We start from the raw sequence: 24,110 nt of genomic DNA, 5'->3' as shown, positions 1-24,110 counted from the left end.
CATTCAGCTGCCTCATTTTGATGTCCTTCAGTAGGCTGGCTTGCCCTGAGGCCAAAGCGACACCATTGGTCTTCGTTAGTGCGCTGACCCCTATTTGGCAGGGCAGTTCCATATCTATGTACCCGTCTGTGTGTTTTTCTGTGTGTGTCAGTATGTGCGTGTGTGTGCGTGTGTTTTTCTGTGTGTCTGTATGTGTGTGTGTGCATGCCTGCGTGACTTTGTTTGTCTATACACTCGTTGCTGAGGAAGCAGGCAGCATTTACAGTGTTGAAGAGTTGACCAAAGGTGCACGACAGATTTGATTATTGTAGCCACAAGGCATTGGCATGTCCCAAATGGCACCCTATTCCCTACATTGTGCACTACTTTTGACTAGGGCCCTATGGACCCTGGTCAAATGTAGTGCACTATGTATGGAACAGGGTACCATTTAGGACGAAGACCCTGTTTTCATCTAGAGTAGGAGGTGACATTATGAGTCCTGTTTATAGACATATTGTTTTCTTCCAAGTGCCAACACTATTGTTGTGATAAATAGCTCCTTTTTCTTCCTAATGGGGAAGGCTTACTGCAGGCCTAGCCTGCGTCCCAAATGGCACCCTAATCCCTATTTAATGCATTACTTTTGACCAGGCCCCATAGGGGTGTAGTGCACTACATAGGGAACATGGTTCCATTTGGAATGTGTCCCTACTCTTTTGTTTGGTTGGAAGGGGAATTTAGCTGGCAATGGCATGCTGACATTGCTGATGGTTATGATTGCCAAGCATTAAGTGAAGCCCTGGCTTTGACCTTTTGTTTGAAGTTCACAGCTTAGCCACGGAATCACTTTGATGAGGACATACTGACGGATGGACTGACACATTGGGCCTGAAGGGGGAGAACGAGCATGATCTGTGAAAAAAAATCACATTTGAGCTGCGTTGTTGCCACGTGTGCCTACTCACAACAAAATACGATGAGCTCCAAAAGTATTGGGACAGTGACATTTTTGTTGTGGTTTCAGATCTGTACTCAGTCGCTTTGGATTTGAAATAATACAATGAATATGAGGTTAACGTGCAGACTGTCAGCTTTAATTTGAAGGTATTTTCATCCATATCGGGTGAGTCGCTCTGGATAAGAGCGTCTGCTAAATGACTTAAATGTAAATGTAAATGTGAACCGTTTAGAAATTTCAGCACTTTTTAAAAAATAGTCCCCCCATTTTAGGGTACCAACAGTATTATTACAAATTCACTTGTGTATTAAAGCAGTCAAAAGCAGTGGTGTAAAGTACTTAAGTAGTACTTTAAGGGTATTTTTACTTAAGTCGTTTTTTTGGTATCTGTACTTTACTATTTATATTTTTGACAACTTGTGCTTGTACTTCACTACATTTCAAAAGAAAATAATGCACTTTTTACTCCATACATTTTCTCTGACACCCAAAAGTGTTCGTTACGTTTTGAATGCTTAGCAGGACAGGAAAATTGTCAAATTCATGCCCTTATCAAGAGAACATCCCTGCTCATCCCTAGTGCCTCTGATCTGACGGACTCACACATGCGTCATTTGTAAATTATGTCTGAGTGTTGGAGTGTGACCCTGGCTATCCGTAAATGAAAAAAAACAAGAAAATGGTGCCGTCTGGATTGCTTAATATAAGGAATTTGAAATTATTTATACTTTTACTTTTGATAATTAAGTATATTTAAAACCAAATATTTTTAGACTTTTACTCAAGTAGTATTTTACTGGGTGACATTCACTTTGACTTGAGTCATTTTCTAGTAAGGTATCTTTACTTCTACTCAAGTACAGTGGCTTGCGAAAGTATTTTCCTATTTGTAGCCTTACAACCTGGAATTAAAATAGATTTTTGGGGGGGTTTGTATCATTTGATTTACACAACATGCCTACCACTTTGAAGATGCAAAATATTTTTTATTGTGAAACAAACAAGAAATAAGACAAAAAAAACAGAACTTGAGCATGCATAATTATTCACCCCCCCCAAGTCAATACTTCGTAGAGCCACCTTTTGCAGTAATTACAGCTATCTTTAAGTCATACCACAGATTCTCAATTGGATTGAGCTCTGGGCTTTGACTAGGTCATTCGAAGACAATTCAATTTTTTATTTTTTATTTTTATTTCACCTTTATTAAACTAGGCAAGTCAGTTAAGAACAAATTCTTATTTTCAATGATGGCCTAGGAACAGTGGGTTAACTGCCTGTTCAGCGGCAGAACGACAATGCTTCCCCTTAAACCACTCAAGTGTTGCTTTAGCAGTATGCTTAGGGTCATTGTCCTGCTGGAAAGTTAATCTCCGTCCCATTCTCAAATTCCCTCAAGAATTTCCCTGTATTCATCTCCATCCATCATTCCTTCAAATCTGACCAGTTTCCCAGTCCCTGCCGGTGAAAAACATCCCCAAAGTATGATGCTGCCACCACCATGCTTCACTGTGGGGATGGTGTTCTTTGGGTTATTTAAATTTATTTTTAATTTAACCTTTATTTAACTAGGCAAGTCAGTTAAAGAACAAATTCTTATTTACAATGACGGCCTAGGAACAGTGGGTTCACTGCCTTGTTCAGGGGCAGAACAACATATTTTTACCTTGTCAGCTCGGCGATTCAATCTAGCAACCTTTCGGATACTGGCCCAACTCTCTAACTACTAGGCTACCTGTCGCCCCGGGGTGATGAGAGGATTTGCGTTTCCGCCAGACATAGCATTTTCCTTGATGTCCAAAAAGCTCAATTTTAGTCTCATCTGACCACAGTACCTTCTTCCATAGGTTTGGGGAGTCTCCCACAGTACCTTCTTCCATAGGTTTGGGGAGTCTCCCACATGCCTTTTGGCGAACACCAACGTGTTTGCTTATTTTTTTCTTCAAGCAATGGCTTTTTTTTGGCCACTTGTCCGTAAAGCCCAGCTCGGTGGAGTGTACGGCTTAAAGTGGTTCTATGGACAGATACTCCTATCTCCGCTGTAGAGCTTTGCAGCTCCTTCAGGGTTATCTTTGGTGTCTTTGTTGCCTCTCTGATTAATGCCCTCCCTTGTCTGGTCTGTGAGTTTTAGTGGGCGGCCCTCTCTTGGCAGGTTTGTTGTGGTGCCATATTCTTTCAATTTTTTTGATAATGGTGGTCTTTGAAATGTTCAAAGTTTTGGATATTTTTTATAACTGAACCCTGATCTGTACTTCTCCACAACTTTGTCCCTGACCTGTTTGGAGAGCTCCTTGGTCTTCATGGTGCTTGGTGGTGCTGCTTGCTTAGCGGTGTTGCAGACTCTGGGGCCTTTCAGAACATGTGTATATATACTGAGATCATGTGACTGATAATGTGACACTTAGATTGCACACAGGTGGACTTTATTTAACTAATTATGTGAACTTCTGAAGGTAATTGGTTGCACCAGATCTTATTTAGGGGCTTCATAGCAAAAGGGATGAATACATATTCAGGCACCTCTTTTCTGAGAATTTTTTTGAATTTCTTTAAACAAGTAATTTTTTTCATTTCACTTCACCAATTTGGACTATTTTGTGTATGTCCGTTCCATGAAATCCAAATAAAATCCATTTTAATTACAAGCAATGCATCAAAATAGGTAAAACGCCAAGGGGGATGAATACTTTTGCAAGGCACTGTAGGATGCCCTACTATATATTTATGGACGAAGTGTGTGTGTCAGAGAAAGAGAGGGAGAGAAATGTGTGTATGATTGTGTATGCATGACTGTGTGTGTGCATGACATTTGTGTGGGTGTTTATTCGCAAACATTACGTGTGTGATCGGAGAGCAAATATCGACTTTGATGGTAGAAAACCCTTTCCATTCTACTGAACACATTGTAGCCACAAGACTCTCTAAAGATGTTTGGATGTGTTTGAATGAAGCATCACTGTTGATCCTTGTCTTCAGCATCTGCTCTAATATACTTGAAAGACTTGATTGCAGTAAGTTGTCTCAAATTGATCAAAGACAGTAAGCAATAGAGAGACAGTCAGACAATGTAAAGGCAGGCGTCACATATCTACACATATTGGAGAGCTTTCTACTGTCTTTTTACCGACTGGGCTATTGAAGTTTATTTTATTATCGCTGAAATATTGATGCCCCCAAAAAGAGTCGATTTTCTCTCAGTGTACATTTATTTGACTTGGGGACTATTCCAAATGAAAAGAAAGAGGGGGCTATGTTTTGCATTATTCCCCTGTTTTACGACAAATACCTAATGAAAGCTCCCGCGAGGGCGATCGAGTCCTGTATTTAATTAAGCCTTTATAAAATATTAACGCGGGAGACAGGGGCGTTTTCTCCCTCAATTCCCGCCTGTTTTGCGAGATGGGTCCTACAGGCTATGGAGCCGAGTCCTGCATTCTAATTTCATATTGGAAGGGAGTAGCAGTTCAGATGTGCAGTAAAGCCACAGGATGCATAGGGGGCTGCTAGAATGTCTTTTAATCACTAGAAGAAGTCACGGCAGATTTATAAGGGCTCTTTAAGTTCATTTGTCGGCCCCAACCGTGTTCATGTTCATACCGCAACTTTAACAACCTTTAGAAATGACTTCTAATTTGAGGGGCCCCTATTCTGTGAAGGGCACACCATGTGGGGATTGTGTAAATCACCAATAGCACTGCAGTGTCTTTTGTCATGGTACTGTTGATGACAACCCTAGAGGGAGGCGAGGGCTTCTCCTCTTTCCTCTCTCACCGGCTGTGAAATAGGAACTTTGCTTCTTGATGACTAGAGAGAAAATCTGACATAAAAGAAAGAGCAAAGCCTTGACAGTTCTGTAAAGGGCATCCTATAAAGTGCTGCAAATGTATATAATAAACATGTTGTGATTGGCAGGTTCAAGGCTGTTTTTTTATATGACATTTTGACAATGGTGTAAAGTACTTCAGTAAAAATACTTGAAAGTACTACTTAAGTTGTTCTTTTGGGTATCTGTACTTTACTTTACTATTTATATTGTTGCCAACTTTTACTTCATTACATTACTAAATAAAATAATGTACTTTTTACTCCATAGATTTTCCCTGACACCCAAAAGTACTCGTTACATTTTGAATGCTTTGCAGGACAGGGAAATTGCCTTATTCACGCACTTATCAAGAGAACATCCCTGGTCATCCCTACTACCTCTGCTCTGGCAGACTCACTAAACACATGCTTTGTTTGTTAATTATGTGTGACTGTTGGAGCGTGCCCCTGGCTTTCTGCACAAAAAACAACAAGAAAATGATGCTCTGGTTTGCTTATATAAGGAATTTGAAATTATTTGTACTTTTACTTTTAGTTTTGATACTTAAGTATATTTTAGCAATTACATTTACTTTTGATACTTAAGTATATTTAAAACCAAATACTTTCAGACTTTTACTCAAGTACTATTTTACTGGGTGACTTTCTTTTTTACATGAGTAATTATCTAATAAGGTATCTTTACTTTTACTCAAGTATGACAACTGGGTATTTTTCACCCACTACATTTCGAACATATGTTATTTTGGAGTATGGAATTCTATACGTACATGTTTGTTTATTGGCTGTATCTTTGAAGAGAAAGTGAAGAATAATTCTACATCTTATCTGATGCTGTGAAATCTGAGTACTGCATTCACAGTAGTGTCAACTGTCAGTCAATGAAATCAATGCATTTTATAAATATGTTTTAATTAACGACGTATACCTTCTAAAAGCATGAACTCTCAGCTTGACTTTAATTGCCTTAATTGACAGATCCACACGGATTCGGACGAGGGCGAGGGGAACATCAAGTACACCATCTCCGGGGAAGGAGCGGGCACTATCTTCATCATCGACGAGCTGACAGGTGACATCCACGCCACCGAGCGCTTGGACCGCGAGGAGCAGAGCTACTACACCCTCAGAGCTCAGGCCCGGGACCGACTCACCAACCACCTTTTGGAATCCGAGTCAGAGTTCGTCATCAAGGTCCAGGATATCAACGACAGTGAACCCAAGTTCCTGGAAGGGCCATATATTGGGAGTGTGGCAGAGCTTTCACAAATGGGTAAGAGGATAACCAGGGAGGAGTGTCTGTATGTGGGTCTTGACACAAACCTGTTCGCCTGGCATCTACTACCATACCCCTTTCAAAGGCACTTACATCTTTCGTCTTGCAAATTCACCCTCTGAATAGCAGACATACACAATCCATGTCTTTAACCTGTCTCCTCCACTTCATCTTCACTGATTTGAAGTGGATTTAACAAGTTACATCAATAAGGGATTGTAGCTTTCACCTTGTTGGTCTATGTCATGGAAAGAGCAGGTGTTCTTAATGTTTTATATATTCAGTGTACATTTGAAGAGATGTGTATATGGTGCGATTTTTACCCAGGTCAGATTTGGACAATGCTACCCAACCCAGTCCCAAGATAATGATCACCAGAGGGTTTGATAGTCTGTGAGGAAGTGGGAGACGTTGTTTATGCCTGTGTGTGATTGTTTTCGATACAGCAGAACATTGTTTTGCGTGTATGTGTGAGAGGGAGTATTCTTGTGAGAAGGGGATACTAGGATAAATGTAATGGATCTCACCCTCCTTCGCCTCTGATTGGAATTCATTCCTGCTACCGCAGCACGTTTTGGCCCTTTTCTGTCGGCAATGCTTATTGAAACAGGAGAAAGAGTAGAGAGAGAACAGAAGAGAGAGAGAGAGAGAGAGAGAGGGAGAGAAAAAAAATATAGTGTGAGGGGGGGGGGTAGTTAATGTTCAAACCCTCCCTCCCGCTCCTCCTTGTTACCCCACCTTTCAGTCAAATTACACATTAAGTGAGTGTGCACTTCATGTTTTATACATTGAGTAAAGTGTCAAGGCTAATGAGAACTGCAGTGCTTGGTCAAGCATTTCCCTCCGTTTTGTTTTCTGCTCATATTTCCTCTTCCTGTAGAACAACAGCTAATGGCGTTGATCTGGCACCACTGTGATAAGGTCAAAGTCACCGCGGTGCATGGTTGAGAGGCTGAGGGTTTGGGTGACAGACTGACAATTACTGAAGCAGACCTCAACCCAAACACAGCCTTTTGGAGGCCCTCATCGAAATGTTGTTGCACTTTTACAGCTAATTTCCTTCTTATGCCATGTTAATATGATATCTCAGTGAGAGTGACTAACAAAATCAATGGGGCCCCCTGGAGGTCAGGGCCCCTGGGCACGTGCCCTTCGTGCCCGGTCGGTAAATTGACCATGATTACTACAAGTTTACATAGCTGGCTAGGCTAACTTACCAATCTAATAAATGTTAGCTAACAATAACTAATTGAGTGACTGTCGGTGACTGACATAACATGAGAAAACTGCTGATGCACAATCACATTTTGAAATTGCACCTTGTGTATTCTACTATTCTAACTCTCAACCCTGAGTTGAGACCCCGACTGAGTTCCTAAAAACAAAACCGTCCGGCGGCCCTAATCGACCGCTTATACCTGGGGCCGGCCCTGCGCAGGGCACTTAGGGCCACTGCGTGGGCCTAGTTGATGGTGTTCATACTAGAATATTATGTAGGCTAAAATATACATAAATATCTTCACCTACAGTACTGTATGACTTAGTAATAGTAGTAGCAGTCCTTGAATGGATCAACTTGCATTGTTTATGGAAAATGTGAACTATATGAAAAATTGTGAAATAATGTTGAAGTCAATTTCTATTCATTAGAATGGAAGTGTCAAAAAAAAAAAAAAGCTTTCTAGACATGGCTGATTTGTGGCTTATTACCATTCAGATTAAATTTGAATATGTTCACTTCAAACTTCAGATGGCTTCTAGGAAGTCATTCTGTACATGTCCCATACATTAAACTGCCACCATATCACCAAGCATTAACATTTGACTGATTGATTTGCAAAAATCATCATTTATTTCTGGTGTCGTTGTACTGTAACCACTCTACCCAGAGACCGTAACTTCTCTATCAGAGACGGTAACCACTCTCTATCAGAGACCGTAACCACTCTACCCAGAGAACGTAACCACTCTACCCAGAGACCGTAACTTCTCTATCAGAGACGGTAACCACTCTACCCATAGACCGTAACCACTCTACCCAGAGACCGTAACCACTCTACCCAGAGACCGTAACTTCTCTATCAGAGATGGTAACCACTCTACCCAGAGACCGTAACTTCTCTATCAGAGACCGTATCCACTCTCTATCAGAGACGGTAACCACTCTCTATCAGAGACGGTAACCACTCTCTATCAGAGACCGTAACCACTCTACCCAGAGACCGTAACTTCTCTATCAGAGACGGTAACCACTCTCGATCAGAGACGGTAACCACTCTCTATCAGAGACCGTAACCACTCTACCCAGAGACCGTAAACACTCTCTATCAGAGACCGTAACTTCTCTATCAGAGACGGTAACCACTCTCTATCAGAGACCGTAACCACTCTACCCAGAGACCATAACTTCTCTATCAGAGACCGTAACCACTCTCTATCAGAGACGGTAACCACTCTACCCAGAGACCTCAACCACTCTCTATCAGAGACCGTAACCACTCTGCCCAGAGACCGTAACCACTCTACCCAGAGACCGTAACCACTCTACACAGAGACTGTAACCGCTCTCTATCAGAGACCGTAACCACTCTCTATCAGAGACCGTAACCACTCTACCCAGAGACCATAACTTCTCTATCAGAGACGGTAACCACCCTCTATCAGAGATGGTAACCACTCTCTATCAGAGACGGTAACCACTCTCTATCAGAGACCGTAACCACTCTGCCCAGAGACCGTAACCTCTCTACCCAGAGACCGTAACCACTCTACCCAGAGACCGTAACCACTCTACACAGAGACTGTAACCGCTCTCTATCAGAGACCGTAACCACTCTCTATCAGAGACCGTAACCACTCTATCCAGAGACCGTAACTTCTCTATCAGACGGTAACCACTCTCTATCAGAGACGGTAACCACTCTCTATCAGAGACCGTAACCACTCTACCCAGAGACCGTAAGCACTCTCTATCAGAGACCATAACTTCTCTATCAGAGACGGTAACAACTCTCTATCAGAGACCGTAACCACTCTACCCGGAGACCGTAACTTCTCTATCAGAGACGGTAACCACCCTCTATCAGAGACGGTAACCACTCTCTATCAGAGACTGTAACCACTCTCTATCAGAGACTGTAACCACTCTACCCAGAGACCGTAACCACTCTACCCAGAGACTGTAACCACTCTACACAGAGACTGTAACCACTCTACACAGAGACTGTAACCACTCTACACAGAGACTGTAACCACTCTACCCAGAGACCGTAACCAATATACACAGAGACTGTAACCACTCTACACAGAGAGTGTAACCGCTCTCTATCAGAGACCGTAACCCCTCTCTATAAGAGACCGTAACCCCTCTACACAGAGACCGTAACCACTCTACCCAGAGACCGTAACCACTCTACCCAGAGACCGTAACCACTCTACCCAGAGACCGTAACTTCTCTATCAGAGACGGTAACCACTCTCGATCAGAGACGGTAACCACTCTCTATCAGAGACCGTAACCACTCTACCCAGAGACCGTAAACACTCTCTATCAGAGACCGTAACTTCTCTATCAGAGACGGTAACCACTCTCTATCAGAGACCGTAACCACTCTACCCAGAGACCATAACTTCTCTATCAGAGACCGTAACCACTCTCTATCAGAGACGGTAACCACTCTACCCAGAGACCTCAACCACTCTCTATCAGAGACCGTAACCACTCTGCCCAGAGACCGTAACCACTCTACCCAGAGACCGTAACCACTCTACACAGAGACTGTAACCGCTCTCTATCAGAGACCGTAACCACTCTCTATCAGAGACCGTAACCACTCTACCCAGAGACCATAACTTCTCTATCAGAGACGGTAACCACTCTCTATCAGAGACCGTAACCACTCTACCCGGAGACCGTAACTTCTCTATCAGAGACGGTAACCACCCTCTATCAGAGACGGTAACCACTCTCTATCAGAGACGGTAACCACTCTCTATCAGAGACCGTAACCACTCTGCCCAGAGACCGTAACCTCTCTACCCAGAGACCGTAACCACTCTACCCAGAGACCGTAACCACTCTACACAGAGACTGTAACCGCTCTCTATCAGAGACCGTAACCACTCTCTATCAGAGACCGTAACCACTCTACCCAGAGACCGTAACTTCTCTATCAGACGGTAACCACTCTCTATCAGAGACGGTAACCACTCTCTATCAGAGACCGTAACCACTCTACCCAGAGACCGTAAGCACTCTCTATCAGAGACCATAACTTCTCTATCAGAGACGGTAACAACTCTCTATCAGAGACCGTAACCACTCTACCCGGAGACCGTAACTTCTCTATCAGAGACGGTAACCACCCTCTATCAGAGACGGTAACCACTCTCTATCAGAGACGGTAACCACTCTCTATCAGAGACTGTAACCACTCTCTATCAGAGACTGTAACCCCTCTACCCAGAGACCGTAACCACTCTACCCAGAGACTGTAACCACTCTACACAGAGACTGTAACCACTCTACACAGAGACTGTAACCACTCTACCCAGAGACCGTAACCAATATACACAGAGACTGTAACCACTCTACACAGAGAGTGTAACCGCTCTCTATCAGAGACCGTAACCCCTCTCTATAAGAGACTGTAACCCCTCTACACAGAGACTGTAACCACTCTACCCAGAGACCGTAACCACTCTACCCAGAGACCGTAACCACTCTACACAGAGACTGTAACCGCTCTCTATCAGAGACCGTAACCACTCTCTATCAGCGACCGTAACCACTCTACCCAGAGACCGTAACCTCTATCAGAGACGGCAACCACTCTCTATCAGAGACGGGGACCACTCTCTATCAGAGACTGTAACCACTCTACCCAGAGACTGTAACCACTCTACCCAGAGACCGTAACCACTCTACCCAGAGACTGTAACCACTCTACACAGAGACTGTAACCACTCTACACAGAGACTGTAACCACTCTACCCAGAGACCGTAACCAATATACACAGAGACTGTAACCACTCTACACAGATAGTGTAACCGCTCTCTATCAGAGACCGTAACCCCTCTCTATAAGAGACCGTAACCCCTCTACACAGAGACTGTAACCACTCTACCCAGAGACCGTAACCACTCTACCCAGAGACCGTAACCACTCTACACAGAGACTGTAACCGCTCTCTATCAGAGACCGTAACCACTCTCTATCAGAGACCGTAACCACTCTACCCAGAGACCGTAACCTCTATCAGAGACGGCAACCACTCTCTATCAGAGACGGTAACCACTCTCTATCAGAGACTGTAACCACTCTACCCAGAGACCGTAACCACTCTACCCAGAGACTGTAACCACTCTACACAGAGACTGTAACCACTCTACACAGAGACTGTAACCACTCTACCCAGAGACCGTAACCAATATACACAGAGACTGTAACCACTCTACACAGAGACTGTAACCACTCTACACAGAGACCGTAACCACTCTTCACAGAGAGTGTAACCACTCTACCCACAGACCGTAACCACTCTACACAGAGACTGTAACCGCTCTCTATCAGAGACCGTAACCACTCTCTATCAGCGACCGTAACCACTCTACCCAGAGACCGTAACTTCTCTATCACAGGCGGTAACCAATCTCTATCAGCGACCGTAACCACTCTACCCAGAGACCATAAATTCTCTATCAGAGACCGTAACCACTCTACCCAGAGACCGTAACTTCTCTATCAGAGACGGTAACCACTCTCTATCAGAGACCGTAACCACTCTACCCAGAGACCGTAACCACTCTCTACTCTTAAACCTTAATTTCTCTATCAGAGACGGTAACCACTCTCTATCAGAGATGGAAACCACTCTCTACGAGAGACTGTAACCACTCTACCCAGAGACCGTAACCACTCTACCCAGAGACTGTAACCACTCTACCCAGAGACTGTAACCACTCTATCCAGAGACCATAACCACTCTACACAGAGACTGTAACCGCTCTCTATCAGAGACCGTAACCACTCTCTATCAGAGACCGTAACCACTCTACACAGAGACTGTATCCACTCTCTATCAGAGACCGTAACCACTCTACACAGAGACTGTATCCACTCTCTATCAGAGACCGTAACCACTCTCTATCAGAGACCGTAACCACTCTACCCAGAGACCGTAACCTTTCTATCAGACGGTAACCACTTTCTATCAGAGACCTTAACCACTCTACCCAGAGACCATAACCTTTCAATCACACGGTAACCACTCTCTATCAGAGACCGTAACCACTCTACCCAGAGACCGTAACCACTCTCTACTCTTAAACCTTAATTTCTCTATCAGAGACGGTAACCACTCTCTATCAGAGATGGTAACCACTCTCTACGAGAGACTGTAACCACTCTACCCAGAGACCGTAACCACTCTACCCAGAGACTGTAACCACTCTACCCAGAGACTGTAACCACTCTATCTAGAGACCATAACCACTCTACACAGAGACTGTAACCGCTCTCTATCAGAGACCGTAACCACTCTCTATCAGAGACCGTAACCACTCTCTATCAGTGACCGTAACCACTCTACACAGAGACTCTATCCACTCTCTATCAGAGACCGTAACCACTCTACACAGAGACTGTATCCACTCTCTATCAGAGACCGTAACCACTCTCTATCAGAGACCGTAACCACTCTACCCAGAGACCGTAACCTTTCTATCAGACGGTAACCACTTTCTATCAGAGACCTTAACCACTCTACCCAGAGACCATAACCTTTCTATCAGACGGTAACCACTCTCTATCAGAGACCTTAACCACTCTACCCAGAGACCGTAACCACTCTACACAGAGACTGTAACCGCTCTCTATCAGAGACCGTAACCACTCTCTATCAGAGACCGTAACCACTCTACCTAGAGACCGTAACCACTCTTCACAGAGAGTGTAACCACTCTACCCACAGACCGTAACCACTCTACACAGAGACTGTAACCGCTCTCTATCAGAGACCGTAACCACTCTCTATCAGCGACCGTAACCACTCTACCCAGAGACCATAACTTCTCTATCAGAGACCGTAACCACTCTACCCAGAGACCGTAACTTCTCTATCAGAGACGGTAACCACTCTCTATCAGAGACCGTAACCACTCTACCCAGAGACTGTAACCACTCTACCCAGAGACCGTAACCACTCTACCCAGAGACTGTAACCACTCTACACAGAGACTGTAACCACTCTACCCAGAGACTGTAACCACTCTATCCAGAGACCATAACCACTCTACACAGAGACTGTAACCGCTCTCTATCAGAGACCGTAACCACTCTCTATCAGAGACCGTAACCACTCTCTATCAGAGACCGTAACCACTCTACACAGAGACTGTATCCACTCTCTATCAGAGACCGTAACCACTCTACACAGAGACTGTATCCACTCTCTATCAGAGACCTTAACCACTCTCTATCAGAGACCGTAACCACTCTACCCAGAGACCGTAACCTTTCTATCAGACGGTAACCACTTTCTATCAGAGACCTTAACCACTCTACCCAGAGACCATAACCTTTCAATCACACGGTAACCACTCTCTATCAGAGACCGTAACCACTCTACCCAGAGACCGTAACCACTCTCTACTCTTAAACCTTAATTTCTCTATCAGAGACGGTAACCACTCTCTATCAGAGATGGTAACCACTCTCACGAGAGACTGTAACCACTCTACCCAGAGACCGTAACCACTCTACCCAGAGACTGTAACCACTCTACCCAGAGACTGTAACCACTCTATCTAGAGACCATAACCACTCTACACAGAGACTGTAACCGCTCTCTATCAGAGACCGTAACCACTCTCTATCAGAGACGGTAACCACTCTCTATCAGTGACCGTAACCACTCTACACAGAGACTCTATCCACTCTCTATCAGAGACCGTAACCACTCTACACAGAGACTGTATCCACTCTCTATCAGAGACCGTAACCACTCTCTATCAGAGACCGTAACCACTCTACCCAGAGACCGTAACCTTTCTATCAGACGGTAACCACTTTCTATCAGAGACCTTAACCACTCTACCCAGAGACCATAACCTTTCTATCAGACGGTAACCACTCTCTATCAGAGACCTTAACCACTCTACCCAGAGACCGTAACCACTCTACACAGAGACTGTAACCGCTCTCTCTATCAGAGACCGTAACCACTCTCTATCAGAGACCGTAACCACTCTACCTAGAGACCGTAACCACTCTTCACAGAGAGTGTAACCACTCTACCCACAGACCGTAACCACTCTACACAGAGACTGTAACCGCTCTCTATCAGAGACCGTAACCACTCTCTATCAGCGACCGTAACCACTCTACCCAGAGACCATAACTTCTCTATCAGAGACCGTAACCACTCTACCCAGAGACCGTAACTTCTCTATCAGAGACGGTAACCACTCTCTATCAGAGACCGTAACCACTCTACCCAGAGACTGTAACCACTCTACCCAGAGACCGTAACCACTCTACCCAGAGACTGTAACCACTCTACACAGAGACTGTAACCACTCTACCCAGAGACTGTAACCACTCTATCCAGAGACCATAACCACTCTACACAGAGACTGTAACCGCTCTCTATCAGAGACCGTAACCACTCTCTATCAGAGACCGTAACCACTCTCTATCAGAGACCGTAACCACTCTACACAGAGACTGTATCCACTCTCTATCAGAGACCGTAACCACTCTACACAGAGACTGTATCCACTCTCTATCAGAGACCTTAACCACTCTCTATCAGAGACCGTAACCACTCTACCCAGAGACCGTAACCTTTCTATCAGACGGTAACCACTTTCTATCAGAGACCTTAACCACTCTACCCAGAGACCATAACCTTTCAATCACACGGTAACCACTCTCTATCAGAGACCGTAACCACTCTACCCAGAGACGGTAACCACTCTCTATCAGAGATGGTAACCACTCTCTACGAGAGACTGTAACCACTCTACCCAGAGACCGTAACCACTCTACCCAGAGACCGTAACCACTCTCTACTCTTAAACCTTAATTTCTCTATCAGAGACGGTAACCACTCTCTATCAGAGATGGTAACCACTCTCTACGAGAGACTGTAACCACTCTACCCAGAGACCGTAACCACTCTACCCAGAGACTGTAACCACTCTACCCAGAGACTGTAACCACTCTATCCAGAGACCATAACCACTCTACACAGAGACTGTAACCGCTCTCTATCAGAGACCGTAACCACTCTCTATCAGAGACCGTAACCACTCTCTATCAGAGACCGTAACCACTCTACACAGAGACTGTATCCACTCTCTATCAGAGACCGTAACCACTCTACACAGAGACTGTATCCACTCTCTATCAGAGACCTTAACCACTCTCTATCAGAGACCGTAACCACTCTACCCAGAGACCGTAACCTTTCTATCAGACGGTAACCACTTTCTATCAGAGACCTTAACCACTCTACCCAGAGACCATAACCTTTCAATCACACGGTAACCACTCTCTATCAGAGACCGTAACCACTCTACCCAGAGACCGTAACCTCTCTACTCTTAAACCTTAATTTCTCTATCAGAGACGGTAACCACTCTCTATCAGAGATGGTAACCACTCTCTACGAGAGACTGTAACCACTCTACCCAGAGACCGTAACCACTCTACCCAGAGACTGTAACCACTCTACCCAGAGACTGTAACCACTCTATCTAGAGACCATAACCACTCTACACAGAGACTGTAACCGCTCTCTATCAGAGACCGTAACCACTCTCTATCAGAGACCGTAACCACTCTCTATCAGTGACCGTAACCACTCTACACAGAGACTCTATCCACTCTCTATCAGAGACCGTAACCACTCTACACAGAGACTGTATCCACTCTCTATCAGAGACCGTAACCACTCTCTATCAGAGACCGTAACCACTCTACCCAGAGACTGTAACCTTTCTATCAGACGGTAACCACTTTCTATCAGAGACCTTAACCACTCTACCCAGAGACCATAACCTTTCTATCAGACGGTAACCACTCTCTATCAGAGACCTTAACCACTCTACCCAGAGACCGTAACCACTCTACACAGAGACTGTAACCGCTCTCTATCAGAGACCGTAACCACTCTCTATCAGAGACCGTAACCACTCTACCTAGAGACCGTAACCACTCTTCACAGAGAGTGTAACCACTCTACCCACAGACCGTAACCACTCTACACAGAGACTGTAACCGCTCTCTATCAGAGACCGTAACCACTCTCTATCAGCGACCGTAACCACTCTACCCAGAGACCATAACTTCTCTATCAGAGACCGTAACCACTCTACCCAGAGACCGTAATTTCTCTATCAGAGACGGTAACCACTCTCTATCAGAGACCGTAACCACTCTACCCAGAGACTGTAACCACTCTACCCAGAGACCGTAACCACTCTACCCAGAGACTGTAACCACTCTACACAGAGACTGTAACCACTCTACCCAGAGACTGTAACCACTCTATCCAGAGACCATAACCACTCTACACAGAGACTGTAACCGCTCTCTATCAGAGACCGTAACCACTCTCTATCAGAGACCGTAACCACTCTCTATCAGAGACCGTAACCACTCTACACAGAGACTGTATCCACTCTCTATCAGAGACCGTAACCACTCTACACAGAGACTGTATCCACTCTCTATCAGAGACCTTAACCACTCTCTATCAGAGACCGTAACCACTCTACCCAGAGACCGTAACCTTTCTATCAGACGGTAACCACTTTCTATCAGAGACCTTAACCACTCTACCCAGAGACCATAACCTTTCAATCACACGGTAACCACTCTCTATCAGAGACCGTAACCACTCTACCCAGAGACGGTAACCACTCTCTATCAGAGATGGTAACCACTCTCTACGAGAGACTGTAACCACTCTACCCAGAGACCGTAACCACTCTACCCAGAGACCGTAACCACTCTCTACTCTTAAACCTTAATTTCTCTATCAGAGACGGTAACCACTCTCTATCAGAGATGGTAACCACTCTCTACGAGAGACTGTAACCACTCTACCCAGAGACCGTAACCACTCTACCCAGAGACTGTAACCACTCTACCCAGAGACTGTAACCACTCTATCTAGAGACCATAACCACTCTACACAGAGACTGTAACCGCTCTCTATCAGAGACCGTAACCACTCTCTATCAGAGACCGTAACCACTCTCTATCAGTGACCGTAACCACTCTACACAGAGACTCTATCCACTCTCTATCAGAGACCGTAACCACTCTACACAGAGACTGTATCCACTCTCTATCAGAGACCGTAACCACTCTCTATCAGAGACCGTAACCACTCTACCCAGAGACCATAACCTTTCTATCAGACGGTAACCACTCTCTATCAGAGACCTTAACCACTCTACCCAGAGACCGTAACCACTCTACACAGAGACTGTAACCGCTCTCTATCAGAGACCGTAACCACTCTCTATCAGAGACCGTAACCACTCTACCTAGAGACCGTAACCACTCTTCACAGAGAGTGTAACCACTCTACCCACAGACCGTAACCACTCTACACAGAGACTGTAACCGCTCTCTATCAGAGACCGTAACCACTCTCTATCAGCGACCGTAACCACTCTACCCAGAGACCATAACTTCTCTATCAGAGACCGTAACCACTCTACCCAGAGACCGTAACTTCTCTATCAGAGACGGTAACCACTCTCTATCAGAGACCGTAACCACTCTACCCAGAGACTGTAACCACTCTACCCAGAGACCGTAACCACTCTACCCAGAGACTGTAACCACTCTACACAGAGACTGTAACCACTCTACCCAGAGACTGTAACCACTCTATCCAGAGACCATAACCACTCTACACAGAGACTGTAACCGCTCTCTATCAGAGACCGTAACCACTCTCTATCAGAGACCGTAACCACTCTCTATCAGAGACCGTAACCACTCTACACAGAGACTGTATCCACTCTCTATCAGAGACCGTAACCACTCTACACAGAGACTGTATCCACTCTCTATCAGAGACCTTAACCACTCTCTATCAGAGACCGTAACCACTCTACCCAGAGACCGTAACCTTTCTATCAGACGGTAACCACTTTCTATCAGAGACCTTAACCACTCTACCCAGAGACCATAACCTTTCAATCACACGGTAACCACTCTCTATCAGAGACCGTAACCCTCTACCCAGAGACGGTAACCACTCTCTATCAGAGATGGTAACCACTCTCTACGAGAGACTGTAACCACTCTACCCAGAGACCGTAACCACTCTACCCAGAGACCGTAACCACTCTCTACTCTTAAACCTTAATTTCTCTATCAGAGACGGTAACCACTCTCTATCAGAGATGGTAACCACTCTCTACGAGAGACTGTAACCACTCTACCCAGAGACCGTAACCACTCTACCCAGAGACTGTAACCACTCTACCCAGAGACTGTAACCACTCTATCTAGAGACCATAACCACTCTACACAGAGACTGTAACCGCTCTCTATCAGAGACCGTAACCACTCTCTATCAGAGACCGTAACCACTCTCTATCAGTGACCGTAACCACTCTACACAGAGACTCTATCCACTCTCTATCAGAGACCGTAACCACTCTACACAGAGACTGTATCCACTCTCTATCAGAGACCGTAACCACTCTCTATCAGAGACCGTAACCACTCTACCCAGAGACCGTAACCTTTCTATCAGACGGTAACCACTTTCTATCAGAGACCTTAACCACTCTACCCAGAGACCATAACCTTTCTATCAGACGGTAACCACTCTCTATCAGAGACCTTAACCACTCTACCCAGAGACCGTAACCACTCTACACAGAGACTGTAACCGCTCTCTATCAGAGACCGTAACCACTCTCTATCAGAGACCGTAACCACTCTACCTAGAGACCGTAACCACTCTTCACAGAGAGTGTAACCACTCTACCCACAGACCGTAACCACTCTACACAGAGACTGTAACCGCTCTCTATCAGAGACCGTAACCACTCTCTATCAGCGACCGTAACCACTCTACCCAGAGACCATAACTTCTCTATCAGAGACCGTAACCACTCTACCCAGAGACCGTAACTTCTCTATCAGAGACGGTAACCACTCTCTATCAGAGACCGTAACCACTCTACCCAGAGACTGTAACCACTCTACCCAGAGACCGTAACCACTCTACCCAGAGACTGTAACCACTCTACACAGAGACTGTAACCACTCTACCCAGAGACTGTAACCACTCTATCCAGAGACCATAACCACTCTACACAGAGACTGTAACCGCTCTCTATCAGAGACCGTAACCACTCTCTATCAGAGACCGTAACCACTCTCTATCAGAGACCGTAACCACTCTACACAGAGACTGTATCCACTCTCTATCAGAGACCGTAACCACTCTACACAGAGACTGTATCCACTCTCTATCAGAGACCTTAACCACTCTCTATCAGAGACCGTAACCACTCTACCCAGAGACCGTAACCTTTCTATCAGACGGTAACCACTTTCTATCAGAGACCTTAACCACTCTACCCAGAGACCATAACCTTCAATCACACGGTAACCACTCTCTATCAGAGACCGTAACCACTCTACCCAGAGACCGTAACCACTCTCTTACTCTTAAACCTTAATTTCTCTATCAGAGACGGTAACCACTCTCTATCAGAGATGGTAACCACTCTCTACGAGAGACTGTAACCACTCTACCCAGAGACCGTAACCACTCTACCCAGAGACTGTAACCACTCTACCCAGAGACTGTAACCACTCTATCTAGAGACCATAACCACTCTACACAGAGACTGTAACCGCTCTCTATCAGAGACCGTAACCACTCTCTATCAGAGACCGTAACCACTCTCTATCAGTGACCGTAACCACTCTACACAGAGACTCTATCCACTCTCTATCAGAGACCGTAACCACTCTACACAGAGACTGTATCCACTCTCTATCAGAGACCGTAACCACTCTCTATCAGAGACCGTAACCACTCTACCCAGAGACCGTAACCTTTCTATCAGACGGTAACCACTTTCTATCAGAGACCTTAACCACTCTACCCAGAGACCATAACCTTTCTATCAGACGGTAACCACTCTCTATCAGAGACCTTAACCACTCTACCCAGAGACCGTAACCACTCTACACAGAGACTGTAACCGCTCTCTATCAGAGACCGTAACCACTCTCTATCAGAGACCGTAACCACTCTACCTAGAGACCGTAACCACTCTTCACAGAGAGTGTAACCACTCTACCCACAGACCGTAACCACTCTACACAGAGACTGTAACCGCTCTCTATCAGAGACCGTAACCACTCTCTATCAGCGACCGTAACCACTCTACCCAGAGACCATAACTTCTCTATCAGAGACCGTAACCACTCTACCCAGAGACCGTAACTTCTCTATCAGAGACGGTAACCACTCTCTATCAGAGACCGTAACCACTCTACCCAGAGACTGTAACCACTCTACCCAGAGACCGTAACCACTCTACCCAGAGACTGTAACCACTCTACACAGAGACTGTAACCACTCTACCCAGAGACCGTAACCAATATACACAGAGACTGTAACCACTCTACACAGAGACTGTAACCGCTCTCTATCAGAGACTGTAACCCCTCTCTATAAGAGACCGTAACCCTCTACACAGAGACTGTAACCACTCTACCCAAAGACTGTAACCACTCTACCCAAAGACTGTAACCACTCTACCCAGAGACGGTAACCACTCTACCCAGAGACTGTAACTACTCTACCCAGAGACTGTAACCACTCTACCCAGAGACTGTAACCACTCTACCCAGAGACCGTAACCACTCTCTATCAGAGACCGTAACCACTCTACACAGAGACTGTATCCACTCTCTTGTACCCAGAGACTGTAACCACTCTACCCAGAGACCGTCACCACTCTACCCAGAGACTGTAACCACTCTACACAGAGACTGTAACCGCTCTCTATCAGAGACCGTAACCCCTCTCTATAAGAGACCGTAACCCCTCTACACAGAGACTGTAACCACTCTACCCAGAGACCGTAACCACTCTACCCAGAGACCGTAACCACTCTACACAGAGACTGTAACCGCTCTCTATCAGAGACCGTAACCACTCTCTATCAGAGACCGTAACCACTCTACCTAGAGACCGTAACCACTCTTCACAGAGAGTGTAACCACTCTACCCACAGACCGTAACCACTCTACACAGAGACTGTAACCGCTCTCTATCAGAGACCGTAACCACTCTCTATCAGCGACCGTAACCACTCTACCCAGAGACCATAACTTCTCTATCAGAGACCGTAACCACTCTACCCAGAGACCGTAACTTCTCTATCAGAGACGGTAACCACTCTCTATCAGAGACCGTAACCACTCTACCCAGAGACTGTAACCACTCTACCCAGAGACCGTAACCACTCTACCCAGAGACTGTAACCACTCTACACAGAGACTGTAACCACTCTACCCAGAGACTGTAACCACTCTATCCAGAGACCATAACCACTCTACACAGAGACTGTAACCGCTCTCTATCAGAGACCGTAACCACTCTCTATCAGAGACCGTAACCACTCTCTATCAGAGACCGTAACCACTCTACACAGAGACTGTATCCACTCTCTATCAGAGACCGTAACCACTCTACACAGAGACTGTATCCACTCTCTATCAGAGACCTTAACCACTCTCTATCAGAGACCGTAACCACTCTACCCAGAGACCGTAACCTTTCTATCAGACGGTAACCACTTTCTATCAGAGACCTTAACCACTCTACCCAGAGACCATAACCTTTCAATCACACGGTAACCACTCTCATCAGAGACCGTAACCACTCTACCCAGAGACCGTAACCACTCTCTACTCTTAAACCTTAACTTTCTCTATCAGAGACGGTAACCACTCTCTATCAGAGATGGTAACCACTCTCTACGAGAGACTGTAACCACTCTACCCAGAGACCGTAACCACTCTACCCAGAGACTGTAACCACTCTACCCAGAGACTGTAACCACTCTATCTAGAGACCATAACCACTCTACACAGAGACTGTAACCGCTCTCTATCAGAGACCGTAACCACTCTCTATCAGAGACCGTAACCACTCTCTATCAGTGACCGTAACCACTCTACACAGAGACTCTATCCACTCTCTATCAGAGACCGTAACCACTCTACACAGAGACTGTATCCACTCTCTATCAGAGACCGTAACCACTCTCTATCAGAGACCGTAACCACTCTACCCAGAGACCGTAACCTTTCTATCAGACGGTAACCACTTTCTATCAGAGACCTTAACCACTCTACCCAGAGACCATAACCTTTCTATCAGACGGTAACCACTCTCTATCAGAGACCTTAACCACTCTACCCAGAGACCGTAACCACTCTACACAGAGACTGTAACCGCTCTCTATCAGAGACCGTAACCACTCTCTATCAGAGACCGTAACCACTCTACCTAGAGACCGTAACCACTCTTCACAGAGAGTGTAACCACTCTACCCACAGACCGTAACCACTCTACACAGAGACTGTAACCGCTTTTATCAGAGACCGTAACCACTCTCTATCAGCGACCGTAACCACTCTACCCAGAGACCATAACTTCTCTATCAGAGACCGTAACCACTCTACCCAGAGACCGTAATTCTCTATCAGAGACGGTAACCACTCTCTATCAGAGACCGTAACCACTCTACCCAGAGACTGTAACCACTCTACCCAGAGACCGTAACCACTCTACCCAGAGACTGTAACCACTCTACACAGAGACTGTAACCACTCTACCCAGAGACCGTAACCAATATACACAGAGACTGTAACCACTCTACACAGAGACTGTAACCGCTCTCTATCAGAGACTGTAACCCCTCTCTATAAGAGACCGTAACCCCTCTACACAGAGACTGTAACCACTCTACCCAAAGACTGTAACCACTCTACCCAAAGACTGTAACCACTCTACCCAGAGACGGTAACCACTCTACCCAGAGACTGTAACTACTCTACCCAGAGACTGTAACCACTCTACCCAGAGACTGTAACCACTCTACCCAGAGACCGTAACCACTCTCTATCAGAGACCGTAACCACTCTACACAGAGACTGTATCCACTCTCTACCCAGAGACTGTAACCACTCTACCCAGAGACCGTCACCACTCTACCCAGAGACTGTAACCACTCTACACAGAGACTGTAACCGCTCTCTATCAGAGACCGTAACCCCTCTCTATAAGAGACCGTAACCCCTCTACACAGAGACTGTAACCACTCTCTATCAGAGACCTTAACCACTCTACCCAGAGACCGTAACCACTCTACACAGAGACTGTAACCGCTCTCTATCAGAGACCGTAACCACTCTCTATCAGAGACCGTAACCACTCTACCCAGAGACCGTAACCACTCTTCACAGAGAGTGTAACCACTCTACCCACAGACCGTAACCACTCTACACAGAGACTGTAACCGCTCTCTATCAGAGACCGTAACCACTCTCTATCAGCGACCGTAACCACTCTACCCAGAGACCGTAACTTCTCTATCACAGGCGGTAACCAATCTCTATCAGCTACCGTAACCACTCTACCCAGAGACCATAACTTCTCTATCAGAGACCGTAACCACTCTACCCAGAGACCGTAACTTCTCTATCAGAGACGGTAACCACTCTCTATCAGAGACCGTAACCACTCTACCCAGAGACCGTAACCACTCTACCCAGAGACCGTAACTTCTCTATCAGAGACCGTAACCACTCTACCCAGAGACTGTAACCACTCTCTACCCTTAAACCTTAATTTCTCTATCAGAGACGGTAACCACTCTCTATCAGAGATGGTAACCACTTGTGTGAGAGACTGTAACCACTCTACCCAGAGACCGTAACCACTCTACCCAGAGACTGTAACCACTCTACCCAGAGACTGTAACCACTCTATCCAGAGACC

General features: G+C 45.6%; 1 protein-coding gene across 1 annotated transcript in view; it reads left to right on the top strand.

Annotated features, from left to right (window-relative positions):
- Window positions 1–4,560: 4,560 nt before the first annotated feature.
- The window catches only part of LOC115117330 (cadherin-22-like), a 173,301-nt gene continuing 153,751 nt past the window's right edge, over window positions 4,561–24,110 (top strand). The window contains exons 1-2 of the mRNA XM_065021930.1: window positions 4,561–4,617; window positions 5,744–6,038. Coding sequence (XP_064878002.1) covers window positions 4,561–4,617; window positions 5,744–6,038 — 352 coding nt within the window. The remainder of the gene's footprint in view (window positions 4,618–5,743; window positions 6,039–24,110) is intronic.

The sequence above is a fragment of the Oncorhynchus nerka genome, linkage group LG2 (assembly GCF_034236695.1).
Source record: "Oncorhynchus nerka isolate Pitt River linkage group LG2, Oner_Uvic_2.0, whole genome shotgun sequence".
Classification (NCBI taxonomy): domain Eukaryota; kingdom Metazoa; phylum Chordata; class Actinopteri; order Salmoniformes; family Salmonidae; genus Oncorhynchus; species Oncorhynchus nerka.
This window is presented reverse-complemented; position numbering and strand designations above follow the sequence as displayed.